Source organism: Paramormyrops kingsleyae, chromosome 5 (assembly GCF_048594095.1).
Source record: "Paramormyrops kingsleyae isolate MSU_618 chromosome 5, PKINGS_0.4, whole genome shotgun sequence".
Lineage (NCBI taxonomy): Eukaryota > Metazoa > Chordata > Actinopteri > Osteoglossiformes > Mormyridae > Paramormyrops > Paramormyrops kingsleyae.
In genome coordinates, this window is record NC_132801.1 from 26,757,120 (window position 1) to 26,771,238 (window position 14,119).

General features: G+C 54.2%; 1 protein-coding gene across 1 annotated transcript in view; it reads right to left on the minus strand.

The window, feature by feature from the left end:
* Positions 1–1,591: 1,591 nt before the first annotated feature.
* LOC111850869 (xylosyltransferase 1) overlaps positions 1,592–14,119 on the minus strand; it is a 39,893-nt gene continuing 27,365 nt past the window's right edge. Inside the window, exons 5-11 of the mRNA XM_023825215.2 lie at positions 12,554–12,634; positions 12,139–12,355; positions 11,728–11,904; positions 9,664–9,929; positions 7,217–7,415; positions 3,869–4,202; positions 1,592–2,886 (exon numbers count right to left, since the gene is read on the minus strand). Of these exons, the coding sequence (XP_023680983.2) occupies positions 2,564–2,886; positions 3,869–4,202; positions 7,217–7,415; positions 9,664–9,929; positions 11,728–11,904; positions 12,139–12,355; positions 12,554–12,634 (1,597 nt within the window). The 3' untranslated portion in view covers positions 1,592–2,563. The remainder of the gene's footprint in view (positions 2,887–3,868; positions 4,203–7,216; positions 7,416–9,663; positions 9,930–11,727; positions 11,905–12,138; positions 12,356–12,553; positions 12,635–14,119) is intronic.

Below are 14,119 nucleotides of genomic sequence, written 5' to 3' on the forward strand. Positions count from 1 at the left end.
CTGGGGAGTTCTACCTCGAAAGAGGGTCAGGCTGCATTTCCTGTTATACCGCCAAGCTTTTGAGTCACGTTTTACACTGGATCGCAGACGCAGGTATCAAAGAATGAGACACAGAATTAGCTGACATTATTGGATATTTTTTTTTACTTTTAAAATTCAACAGAAGGAGACAAAAAGAAAAACAGAAGCCATATTTACAACAGCATACATACTTTTTGGTATGTTACAATTTTCCTTATATTTAATATGGTCATTTCCCTCTTTCTGTAAAACTAAGCAAATTTATTTACATGAAAGAGAAAGTCAGGGTTCCCCTAAACAGAAAGGCTAAGGCACAGGTTCTGCCGGCGACAGAGGGAACATCGGAGTCAAACCAGTTTGTGCAACGGTGGCTCAAAGCAACATTCCAGCAAAGAGCACGATTTGGCATGAGACTCTCAGAAAGAATAATTATAAAAGAAAAGGAAAAAAGCCAAACTTGCCATATTCCTCACAGAGCTGTTAAAAGGAAAACATTTCTTTAGCCAAGTACCACGACTCTTAAATCTTTTCTTTATGCATATGTTATTTACAATAGTTTTCCCTTTAGAAAATAATTATGTACATTTTCTTCATGAATATCATTTATGACAAAATAGTTTAACAGTAACAGGTGTAATTCTTTAAAATAATCATCCAGAGAATTGACAACATCCATCAGATGACAATGAGGTTACGATGCAATGAGATTCCTTGATTACTGGCCACAGATGCTGGAAACTTTGCTTTTATTCTTTTCCTTTCCTGCTCTGGGGACAATGAAGCTTTTCTCGCCACTGACGGGCAGCTATGATAACGTGCTCTGCACAGCACTGGGGGTCATCAATTATACTCGCCAGCTGACCTTTCGCAAATGCCAAGGACGGTAAGAGGCCGCTTTGTTTGGCTGCTCCGATTAATGCAGAAACATCAGCACTATGCCTCCAAAACCCTAAATGAAGGAGGGGACTCCCATAGCCAGTATGAGCATCGGCCGGATGCTACACGCAGTGTGTGAGGTGCCTACATAATAAATATACTATTATAAAAAAATAAAAATAGCTAATGAATGAAGAACAGGCGCTGGGCAGCGATAAGTGTGTACAGATTGAAAATGACAGGGCGCTGACCCCAGAGCTTCTCTGTTCAAGCTAAACCGACGCTGGCAGACGTCACTGATAACACGGTTTGTAAGCAGGCGTTTCCTGCTTTTAAAGGTGACACTGGGTCACGATGACTCATCTTGTCCTCCTGGCCACGGTGCTAAGGGCCACACACACACACGGGGAAGGTCAGCGGCACCAGAGCCGACCCGGCTGACCTGTCTTTCCCGGCTCGTTTGAGCTGAAGCAGGAAGCGTGATCTTTAGGTAATGCCACCACAGCGTTAACGTCGCATCTGGGAACCAGCATCAGCTCTCCCACTGTTACTCTACACCAAACAGCATTAAACTTCATTTCTCCTTCCTCCCTCCCTCCCTTCCTTTATTTAAATTTCTAACTGAGCAAGGGTGGCTTGGCTAAAGTCACCACCGCCCCCCCCCCCCGCCCCGCCTGCCCCCCCCCGCCCCGCCTGCCCCCCCCCGAACACAAAGATCACACGTGACGTGCTTGTAAAGCGGCCAGTCAGTGACTGAATGGAGGACGCCCATGCGAATCGGGACGAGGACGTCTATGCGAATCAGGACGAGGACGTCTACGTAGACTGGACTGTCGAGACAAAGGCGTCAGCCTGCGGGGGCAGGCTTGAGCCAAGGCCTTTGTAAATAAAGGCTCGTTTACAAAAAAAACTCTCCAAGCTGCCAACGCAGCACGCAGTCATTAGTCACTGACTAAAATATGTCTATTTATATATATAAACTTATCAATAAATAGCTAACTTTTAACCGACTCTTCCTACATGGTGTCCTTCTTATTTTTCTCATTGCAACAGAAAGATTATGTAGAAACAGAAAGTAAATTTAAGACCCTTAAGAGCCAGCAAGTCGGTACTTCAAGTTTTGGACAGAGTCTGACAGTGAAACGTATAACGTAATATAAAAATAATAAATACAAACCCCCCCTCCCCCCACCTTGGAGACACCACAGCGTGTCTGGCTTTTACTGGTGCAGCTTCAATTAAAAATAAAATAATAATATTTAAAAAAGGTCTGGGCCAGACCCAATCACGCACTGTAGGGTCCGGTTCAGGGGTCCGGGCCGGGTAAACGAGGCAGCGTCGCTGCTCTGAGGACCCACTGGAGGTCTGCGTACTCAGCGGTGTGCTCCGATTAACCGTATAACTCAGTAGTAAAATTTGGAGACATTCTGTCAAGCTCTGTCTGTCCCAATTTGATACGTCAAACAAAGAATCACAGTAAAACCATTCAGTTAAATAAAAGAGAATCTTCCAGACCGAAAACCCGCAGACCTCCGCTGAAATCATAGGAGCCACTTCCTAACACACCTCTGAATCCCATTTGTGGGATTAGGAGTAACGCACTTACATTTACTAGGGAAAAGTTTAATTAAGGAGCGCTATGGATCTGTTCGGCCAGATGGGAGCGCTACCTGATGCGGCCGTCAGCCCGAGGCGGTCCCAGTTGGGATTTGGGGTCAGGACTAAGGGAACTCCAGGCCGTCTTCCGGCACGCCTGTGTGACGGGACAGGCACTGGACCCAACGGTACAGACGTCTGCCGCGGCCCACAGCGCCCCCACCAGGCCGTCCACCCAGCGCTCCAGCTCGGGCCCCGTCAGTGCGGCGTTCCTCTTGGCCGCCTCCACCTGGCCCAGGTGCACGGGGATGTTCAGCACGGGGTTCAGGCCATGAAAGCTCTGCTCCATGTAGCTGTTCTTGGTGGGGCCGTTGTGGAGCTTCAGGGTGTCGCCTGGGGGAGGGAGAGAGAGGAGCGATAGAGCGCTACATTTGGAGGAGTATAAAAAGGCTGAAGAGGGATGGGTGCTATTCTTTGGCTTTAAATCCGTTTTGTTATGCAGATGTGTAGTAAAACACACCATTCTGCAGGCTTATCAACAAGTTCGTCTACAGGCCTGTCTGCAGGATCGTCTGCAGGCCTCTCTGTGAGCTCATCTGCAGGCCTCTCTGTGAGCTCATCTGCAGGCCTCTCTGTGAGCTCATCTGCAGGCCTCTCTGTGAGCTCATCCGCAGGCCTGTTTTTGCGGCGTATAGCCAGAGCAGAGTCAAGCACGGCAATGCAGTTCTGCATACAGCCGTGGGCCATGAGCTTGTATCTCGGCAGCCAGGCTACATAAACGGGGACGGAGGGATCAGAGGGCTGCCGCCCGTCATGGAGGTAAAGATGTAAATTCCGCAGGCAGCCTCACACCTCCCCTCCAATCGACCTCCTCAGAGCCCCCATTGTGTGGCAGCCAGCCTCAACCGTCTCGCACTCCCCCGTCACTCCGAGTCAGGGGCTGCTCAGCTAAATGCATGGGGGGGGGGCAGTTTGCGGAAGCCCCTAGACTCTGGGCCTCGGGTTCGCAGCACATTCAGTGATGGCTGCCGACTACATACAGGTGCGAGGCGGTGCAGTGCAGCGTCTACAGTGCGGTCGTGACAGAGTACACTGCGGACAGGCCGCGGGGAAAGGCTCAGGCAGCATGCAGGCACACGCTGGTCCGAAAGCACCATCACAGCTAAAGCGTCGGGATGCAGGAAATGAGCAAGGTGATGAATCAGAGACAATCAGCAGGCAGACTTGGTGCCGTGGGCATCCTTCTGTCAGGATGAGTGTCTTTCTCTTGCGAAAAAGGGAGTTAGTACGTAACTAACCGAGCTCTGAATGTTTTTATTTAAATGCCTACTTTCCCATACAAAACTCCAGCCCGCCATTTTGCGGATGGGCTCACCTTGCTGGATAGGCTGTTGTCGGCTGTAGGTCAGCGGCGTGATCAGGAAACGCGTCTCAGCCACGGGGTTCCAGTGGTGCAGCACGCGCACGGTCCAGACGCCGGGCCGCAGCGGCAGGTTCAGCGGGGGCCTGTAGTGCGTGAACTCGGCACCGGCGTCCACCAGGATGTCGTAGGTGGCGGCGATGACGTTGGTGGGGTCGATCCAGACCACCGTCACCGTCACATTCGGCCCTTTGCCCCACTTCTGCATCCCGATGGGCTCATCCAAGGGCCCCATCAGGCCCCCAAAGTTGCGGAACATCCTCTCCTTGGCGTCCCAGTCTGTTCCGATCTGCGGGGGAAGAAGTGAGCCCACCAGGGCTAAAATTAAGCAAATAATACAAAAAAAACACAAGCTTTTCAAAATTAACGTACATCAGATAGGGATAAAACACCACCCCCAGATAATGAATTAAATATTCTTTGAGGCATAAGGCCATTACCCAATTAAAAACACCCAACCGACAATTAAAGACAATCAACAGTGTTATTAGCCATTATTAGCAACGTTAAACAAAACGCCAAATTAGCCAGATGCTTCCACTGATAGAGACAGAGAGAGATTGAATTAGGCTCTAATGTCTACCAGTCGTTTGATGGAGAGGAATATCAGGTGATGCGATTAAACTGCAGGGCTGGCCTGACGGTTAGGGAAGTGCACTTCCAAATCGAAAGGTTGCTGGTTTGAATCCCCTACCACTGAAGTACCCTGAGCAAGGTACCGCCCCTACACACTACACCCTGGGTGCTGAATTAGCTGCCCCCTGCTATGCCGCATATGGGACACCTTTATTTCATTGTGTGCTGTGGTGTGTCAACAATGACAAGTAATCACATTCATTAAAACCATTCGGGGGGGGGGGGGGAGCAACTGGTGCACTGGAGCTTTTTTTTTTTGCCCAGATGTGATCATAAAAAAAGGCATGGCTTGAAAATACAGTGTTTTTTTTTTTTATTGCCCAACCCCTCCCCCAAACTGTCAGTGTTTCACGGAACCCCTAACGTAGATCTTTACACGTCCTGCACACGCGCACCCATCTCTGAAATCCACCACACAGGCCAGACTGATGGCTGGAACCCATGTTGCCGGCCTAAATTGCAGCGTACAATGACGATGCTCGCAAGTTCACACGCCTACAGAGGTGTGTAAAGGCAGGGCGCGTATTTAACAGGGCGTAACGCGGCCACTCCAGACTCCACGCGGCTGTAAAGAGACGAACGACGACGATGATAAGAAGCGCGTCTCGGTTCGGAGGACCAAGGCGTGTCAGGCAGGTGTGTGGCTTCCTGCACGGGTCAGGGGGTCTGCCGGACCCCGCTCTGAGGTTCAAGGAGAGACAGCGTCCCACGTGCTCAAGCAAAAGGTTATGAGGCCGCGGTCTGCATGATGGCGGTCCTGTCTGGCAGAGAGCCAGACCGGCACAAGAAGGACGTGCTTTAAAATCAGACTGGTGACTGATATGAGAGGAAGGACTGAAAGCAGAGTGGGACCACAGGGACAGACAGAGGCCCATGGGCAACAGCATGGTGGACGTCAGACCAGAACGGGCCTGCCTTCATCTGCCAGCTTTAGCACCGATTTAACCGCACGCAGCCACTATAAAGGACATGAACGTGCACGTCTTCGCCATAATTATACTCTGCAGTCAGCACATTTCGGAGGCATTTGCCAGGAATAAGCAGACAATCAGAGGATCATGTTTATAAGCCCAGAAAATTCACCTCTGCCTGCTGCACTCATCCACACTAAACCTTTTGTTCACATATAATAATCAAGAAATTAGAGGAGAGTCAGACAGAGGGCGGCCTGTCACGGCTGTGACTCAGCTCTGGGCTGGGGGTGGCGTCGACCCCCTCTGTGGGCCCACTCAATCAGCCTGGGACTTACACTACAAAGCATCCTCTTAAAATCCAACCAGTTACCGACCAGTAACCCGATTATGAAGCAGAATGAGTCACAGCTGGAGTCTATCAGGGGTGTTTCACGGCTGTGAGGCAGAAACTTGGGGTCCTGCTTGGGGCTCTTTAATGGTGGGTAATTTCCTAAGAGACAGATGGGGTTCCCAGGCTTGAGTTCCTTTCTTGGGATGTCCAATGCGTTCCTCCATTTGGCCACTAGGGGCAGTAATGCTCCCAACTAAAACTCACAGTATGACTTTCGTCGCTAAATGCCTCCCCTCACTCTCGCACCTCAGACAAAGCCATGAGCAGCACGTCTGAGGGTGGGTGACTCCTGGCTACCCCGGTGTGATGTGTCGCCTCATTTGGTCCCCCCCCAGCCAGAGTCTGGCCAGGGCTGGGTAAACAGACCGAGGCACCGAGAGATGGGTTAATGGGTGCAGGAAGGCAGCCCCCACTCCCACGTGTGAGTGACGTGCTCCTGAAGGCGAGGCGCAGGATCAACTTATCCAACACACCTCACACCGACATTCCAGATCATTCCGCCCGCCAGGGAGGCTGACTCAAGCGTGAAAGACGACGGCATCTCGACTCTCTCCTGGCTTAATTATCGCGATTTAAGGCTGCCTTTCCCTCATGCTAAAGCGGCGCTTTGGAGATGCGAGCGAGGCAAACGGCACGCTGAGGGTCCTGCTCGTGATACAGCTGCCGCTCGCTGTAAGGTCAGGGAAGGTGAAACACATTACAAGCACACAGACTGAACAAACAGAGCAGCCTTCCATTGCGGGGAATTAATTCAATCTGCACGCAGCTTCAGAGCAAACGGTCTCACACAAAGGTCACTTCACTGCGGCCCTCTAACTATGAAATTTTATTTGTTAGAACAACAATAATTTCAGACCAATTTAGGTGTTTTACTGAACCTGCTCAGAGGCTACACTGAGCCTGTCCTGAGGCTATAGTGAGGCTGCCCTGAGGTTATACTGAGACTATATTGAACTATAGCCCAGTGGCTATACTGAGCTTGCCTAGAGACTGCACTGAGGCTATACTGAGCCTGCGCCGAGGCTATACTGAGCTTGCCCTGAGACTGCACTGAGGCTATACTGAGCCTGCCCCGAGGCTATACTGAGCCTGCCCCGAGGCTATACTGAGCTTGCCTGGAGACTGCACTGAGGCTATACTGAGCCTGCCCCGAGGCTATACTGAGCTTGCCCTGAGACTGCACTGAGGCTATACTGAGCCTGCCCCGAGGCTGTACTGAGCTTGCCCTGAGACTGCACTGAGGCTATACTGAGCCTGCCCCGAGGCTATACTGAGCTTGCCCTGAGACTGCACTGAGGCTATGCTGAAGCTATACTGAGCTTGCCCTGAGGCTGTAAACCTCATGGCCTCTCATGCACTCACCTCAGCAAACTGCAGCCTGCTCACGCCACCATTGGGTTTGCTGGCCATCTTGAAGACCTTTCTGGGCATGACCCAGGTCTCTAGTGTCTCCAGCTTCCCAGTGGCCAGGTTGGTGGCACGATGCCTCACCAGGTAGCCCTGGAATTGGTCGGACAAAAAGTAGAGGTGGACGGAGGCTGGGTGGCCCGTTGGGGAATACCTGAATGGGGAAGAGAGTATTTCAATAATGAGAATAGTCAGCGTCCTTGGGAAGGACAGGGGTGTAAAATGAGTACTTCTAGTTTCCCAGAGACACTGGGAAAGATCCACACTAGCAGTAATGCAGCAGAACACGCTCTGATAGCCCCACACGCTGTACGCTCCCTGTGTTTGTTTTAAAATAACTCTATAATGGCTCCCATATGCTATGAAGTTTTATTTTTCTTTCTTTAAAATTTCTTGGCAGCGAGCTGGGCTGGAAGACCAGAGAGGAGGGCACCATTCCGGACTGCCGGCCACTGTACAGCCCAGTGATGTCATCAGGCGAGGGGCTGGAGGGCTGTGAACCAGAACACCAACCTCACGAAGCGAAACGCGGACTTTAGGGCATAAAAGTCGATAAAGCTGCCATTACCTAGCGAAGAGGAAGCTGTGTTTATATTAAGGGCACAAAAAAACAAAATGTAAATCCCATAAGTGGCATGACGCTGGGGACAATGAGCCCTGGTGCGATCTGAGCTCCGCCTCTGCGGCCGTAATTTACACATGCAAATTAGGACTAAGCCGTAAAAAATGGCAGCGTGAGAAACAGCTGTGCGCCGGGGGGAGCTAACGAGATTAAACGAGCGATAGGCCATCAGGGGCGTTTCCGTAGATGGCAACTGACAGACCCTCCTCCTCTCCCATCCCCGGACACCTTCACAGCTTAGCCTGTGCTTCCCCCAACACTGTGCCTAGTTCTTCAACAAAAACATGCATTTACATGTGAAAAGAGCAGCGCTGGGTGGTAATGGGGGGTGGGGGGTGGTGAGGTTGTGGTGGGGGGGGATGCTGGGCTAGTTACTGGAGGTTAAAAATCCCCATCACTTCTTAGGGTCGGTCATCCTTATGTAAGTGTATCTGTAAGTGTGCCCCCCTAGAGGTGAATGGGTGCAGTACAGCCAAACAGGCTGACTCCTACCCCCCTGCCTGGTTCATCTGTATTCAAAGGACCCAGAAGATGGCTCGTCCTGGCAAGGCGGCTCTGACAAGCAGAACAGCCAATATTTATGCCGGTTCTCCAACCCCCCCCCCCACCCCACCGGCCCTCCCCAGGAGAGCCCGGGTAGACGATCAGCCGTGCCCTGCAGGCTCTCCAGGAAGCCATGAAGGACAGAAACCTCCACCACTCTCATAGGGCTGCAAAACAACACACCTTTACTCCTGGCTGCCCCAAAACACACCCGGGGGTGTGAGGGGGCGGCTCAGCACACAAACCAGCCGACAGAGCCATCCGTCACTCAACACCCCCGGGGGTGTTTACGTCTCTGCTCCAGCATCCACAAGGGCAGCGCCATATCAGAATGTGGATATTAACAGAGACATTGTTCCCTTCCAAACTGTATCAAGAGAGGGACTTATGCACACTAATCCATCTTTGCTAATGCAGAGTAACACTGAGCAGAGGGCAAGAGGCAGAGGACAGCCTGAGGACAGGGGACCCCCAGGGCAGAGAGGACAACCTGGGCACAGGAAACACCCCAGACACAGGAGACACCATGGAGACAGGGGACCCCCAGGGAAGAGGAGACACCCCCAGGGACAGGGGACACCCCCAGGGACAGGGGACACCATGGAGACAGGGGACCCCCAGGGAAGAGGAGACACTCCAGGGACAGGGGACACCCCAGACATCCTGGGCAGACGGGACACCATGGGAACAGGGGACACCCAGGGCAGAGGAGACAGCATGGGGACAGGGGACACCCAGGGCAGAGGGGACACCATGGGGACAGGGGACACCCAGGGCAGAGGAGACACCTAGGGCAGTGGGGACACCCAGGGCAGAGGAGACAGCATGGGGATAGGGGACACCCAGGGCAGAGGGAACACCCAGGGCAGAGGGGACACCCAGGGCAGAGGGGACACCCAGGGTACAGTGGATATCCAGGCCAGAGAAGAGACCCTTGGACAGGGGACACCCAGGGCAGAGGGGACACCCAGGATGGTGAGCCAGTCATTCTATCCAAAGGCTTTTTTTGAAGGAAGATGTGACTGATCAAGGACCACAAGCATCAAATTAACCACAACCATCACAGGAAGCACTGTAGGTAAAATGTCCCATGAGCACCTGCTGAATAACACTGGGTTTCACAGCTGAGCTCCAAAACACAGTATGGCTGGAAAGGAGATGAGCAGCCATATGTACCAACAGACAGAATGGCGTGTACAGAGACAGGGGGTGCTGGGGAGGCCGGCGGGGGTCCCACCTGCAGCTGCGGTCGCGGCCATCCCCCTGCAGCGAGCTGGCGGCGCGGGCCAGCCCCATGCGGCCGAAGGCGTGGTAGTGCGTGAGCTGGGCGTCCTTCAGGCTGTGCACGCCGTCGGCCTCGTCGAAGACGTTCTCCCAGTACGCCTTGAGGCCTGGCGTGTCGGCGGGCACCGCGCCAAACAGGAAGGCGTCCAGCTGGTTCACCACCTCCTGGTTCACGCTCGCCTCGAACTTGCGGGCGAAGAAGGTGGGCCTGGCTGTCTGCTGTTTGGGGGAGAGATAGGGATGGTGATGCACTGATTTCACACGGAGCGTTTACCTCTCCCTGGTAAGATGGAAGCGAGAGCGCCGACTGTGTGGAGCAGAAGACCTGCGTGTATTAGGGCCATCTCTCCCCTCAGTGTCCTCCGTCTACAAAGCAACTCGCTGACAGCCACATGAACGCGGCTTACAGACGTATTTAATGATAAGGATTACCGTCCACTACCATGATGGAGGGTTTAAAAGAGTCTTAAAAGGGGAGGGGGGGCAAAGGGGGTGCTATATGAGCAGTGCCCCGTTCAGCTGTGTTTTCCCAGTGGGGGAACAGGGCTTAGTGACAGAGCAGGTTGTCACCGTGCATTTCAGCCACGGCTACCACCGGCCCTGCACTCATAGCAGAGAAAGCACGTTATTAATAGCTAACGCCGTGAGACGCGCCGTCTGCGCTGAGCTGTCTGGAGAGGTGGCGAGGGGGGGGGCGTCATGGCTATATACACAACGGCTGTTTCAGGGAGGGTTTGGAGTCAACGGAGGCTTCTGAGAAATATTTCCTGTGCACCTCCTGCCGCACACACACCTCCCTCTGAAGCCACGGCACGGGAATTTACAGACGGACGAGGGCGAAGCGGCCAAAACGCCAGCTGAAGAGAGGATCCTTCAAAGACATTCAGCTGAGACGGCTGCTCTTCATCCGTAATGATGCTGCTCATCCCAAATCCGCTATCCAGCTTCTGCCTCACCCACTAGGCCTCCCGTAAACCTCGGAGCTGCACATCCTTCGCATGTGACTGCCTGATCGAGCCCTTAGTCACTGGCTTTATATATATATAACGCCAGAGAGCCGTCTGCCAGCAGGATTTTTAGACGAGGATTTCTCAAACGCTTTTGACAGCTCCAAAAACGTGGCCTAACTGCAATTACGTAAGAATCTATGAGGTATTTATGGATGGGGACCTAGAGCTTCTTAATGGCTGCTTATCCAGGAAATTTGTGTGAGTCGTCTTCTGATTCAGGCTCACACGCAAGCTGCGATTACTGCACGATGACTCCCTTTGAGCGGCAGAAAGTAGGAACTCTCTTTGTCATGCAGGGGCCCCAGAGGATTATGGGAAGGGGATGACTTGCTGAAACACTGACCTGAAAAGCAGTTTGAGAGGCAGCAGGACTGAGCATCGATCAGTCCTGACCGGCACACGTCCTTAAGGACGGGATGTTTGGTAATGGGACACACTCAGAAATCACAAGGCATGTGGCCGCGATCTGACTGGGAGTCGGCCGTGCTATTCTGGGGAAGGAGGCTGTAGTTTTCCACACAGAAAGAACCGGGTGGCCATTGCCGTTCCATATTCGGACTCCGGGACGTTTCACTTCGGGAAACCTCTGCTGAACTAGCTTCTGGCTTTTGGAGGACCCTTCTTAATAAACCACACTGTCGCCCTCTCCCACCACGTACAATGCAGTATCGATGAAAGACCTCCCCTGCCCAGATCAGTGCCGGCCTCCCTCACTGTTAATTACCAATGCCTCGCTAATGATGAGGAGGGAGGGGCCCATCCGTCACCCGGGCCCCCTGGGATCTGCCGTTCAGGCTCATTGTCATGAACGAGGACGAAACGGGCGGGGGGCCTGGACTGCTCCCCCCTTAAAGCCCTCCTGAAGTTAGTTCTAATGCATTGCTCTGTTATTTCTAAGCTTTGCAAGAACAAGGCATGATGGGAAGTGTGCCATATAAAAATAAACTGGCTTGAATGGGGGCATTAGCGGCTTTGGGGTTATCACATGGAGGTCAGTCTCCACTCACCTGGAAGCGGTGGAAGTCGGCCGGCTTGAAGTCGTTGGGCGAGCAGCCGCACCAGTCCACGATGTGCTTGTACTGGCACTTGCAGCCCAGCTTGCGGTTCCAGTTGGTGATGCGCAGGTTGTTGTCCACCATGCTCCCGCAGTGGGCGCTGTTCTCCAGGACCGTGTGGAAGAAAGACTGGGGGTGGGTTGGGGGCGCGGGGGAGGGGGAGAGGGAGCCGTCACGTTAGAGCGGCATGTCTGCCATGACGGGGGACCAGGTTAAAATCACATGACCCAGGAGCATAATTGCTGTGGTGCATCAGAAGGTCACTTTCTTGTTAACCATAGAGATGAGTCTGTGTTTGAGAGGGAAGCTGAAATGCTCATAGCCTGCAGGAGGCGCTGTCAGCCCCCTGGCCCCAGAACTCACCTCTGCGGGCAGCAGGGTATAGGAGTAGAAGCGTTTCATGCTGGTGACTAGGTCGTCACGGGAGGTGACCACATACTCCACGAAGGCGTGGTTGAGCAGGAACCAATCAGAGCCCCCGTCCACGGAGATGCCCTCGGGGATCTTGCGGTCCCCCAACCTCCACATGTGGGTGTCGCATTCATAGAAGAGGCGGTCCAGGCCCTGCTTGCGGATAAACCTGTGAGGGGGGGGGCAGAGATGGAAGCTAAGCTGACTGGACCCAGACTAAGCAGAATCAATCTCAAACTAAGCCCATGCTGTCCATTTGGGAGGGTAGCAGGCCGACATAGAGAGGGTCACAGGAAGGGGCTTGAGGAGAGGGGGTGTGTCACAGGCTGTAACACGTACGTCACAAGACGGAGGCGTGCACACTCACCGGGCGTTGTCTCTCCCGTGGGACTTGATGAAATTCATGTCGCGGTATTTGGTCAGGAAGGCTACCAGCTGATCATTGGTCCTGTGGACAGCAGAGGGGTGGAGATCAGGGAAGGGGCGGGGAAAAGGGCGGGGTGAGACATGCTGCTGAACCTGACGAAAGCAAGTGAGCTGAATCACATTTTTCGGGTGTCGGTGAAATCAGTTTCCTGTGGGCAAATGCCCCTTTATGGTTCAGACACATTTTCTTCATGTTTTATTCACACACAAACAGACACACACAGATAGACAGAAAGGATGAGCGACAGACAGACAGAGAGAGACAGACAGAGAGAGAGAGAGAGAGAGAGACAGACAGACAGAGAGAGAGAGAGAGAGAGAGACAGACAGACAGAGACAATGTGTTATTTCCCACGTTAGTGGAAAACTGCCTCTTCAGCGCTGGAGTCCTAAGCAGATATTTTCCTGGAGGCTTTAGTAAAAGAAAAGATTAACAATGGGGGCAGAGGGGGCCTTTTTCACAGAAGGTGTTTTTTCAGGGCCGTTTCTCCATGGCAGACACTGATGGATCTAGCAGTTGGGTCACACCCTGCACTCTGCACCCTACTCGCTGCCGGCTGATTGTCTGCCTGAGGGTCGCAGCCTGCCTCCCTCCCTCACTGCCCGCCTCCCTCCCTCACTGCCCGCCTGCCTCCCTCCCTCACTGCCCGCCTGCCTCCCTCCCTCACTATCCGCCTCCCTCCCTCACTCCCTCCCTCACTGCCCGCCTGCCTCCCTCCCTCACTGCCCGCCTGCCACTCTCCCTCCCTCCCTCCCTCACTGCCTGCCTCCCTCCCTCCCTCACTGCCCGCCTCCCTCCCTCACTGCCCGCCTGCCTGCCTCCCTCCCTCACTGCCCGCCTGCCACCCTCCCTCCCTGCCTCCCTCCCTCCCTCCCTCACTGCCTGCCTCCCTCCCTCCCTCACTGCCCGCCTGCCTCCCTCCCTCCCTGTCTGCCTCCCTCACTACTCACCTGCCTCCCTCCCTCACTGCCCGCCTCCCTCCCTCACTGCCCGCCTGCCTCCCTCCCTCACTGCCCGCCTGCCACCCTCCCTCACTGCCCGCCTCCCTCCCTCCCTCACTGCCCGCCTGCCTCCCTCCCTCCCTCACTGCCCGCCTGCCTCCCTCCCTCCCTCACTGCCTGCCTCCCTCACTGACCGCCTGCCTCCCTCACTGACCGCCTGCCTCCCTCCCTCCCTCACTGCCCGCCTGATTCCCTCCCTCCCTCACTGCCTGCCTCCCTCCCTCACTGCCTCCCTCCCTCCCTCACTGACCGCCTGCCTCCCTCCCTCCCTCCCTCACCGCCTGCCTCCCTCCCTCCCTCCCTCACTGCCTGCCTCCCTCCCTCACTGCCCGCCTGCCACCCTCCCTCACTGCCTGCCTCCCTCCCTCCCTCACTGCCCGCCTGCCTCCCTCCCTCCCTCACTGCCCGCCTGCCTCCCTCCCTCCCTCACTGCCTCCCTCCCTCCCTCACTGCCCGCCTCCCTCCCTCACTGCCCGCCTCCCTCTCTCCCTCCCTCACTGCCCGC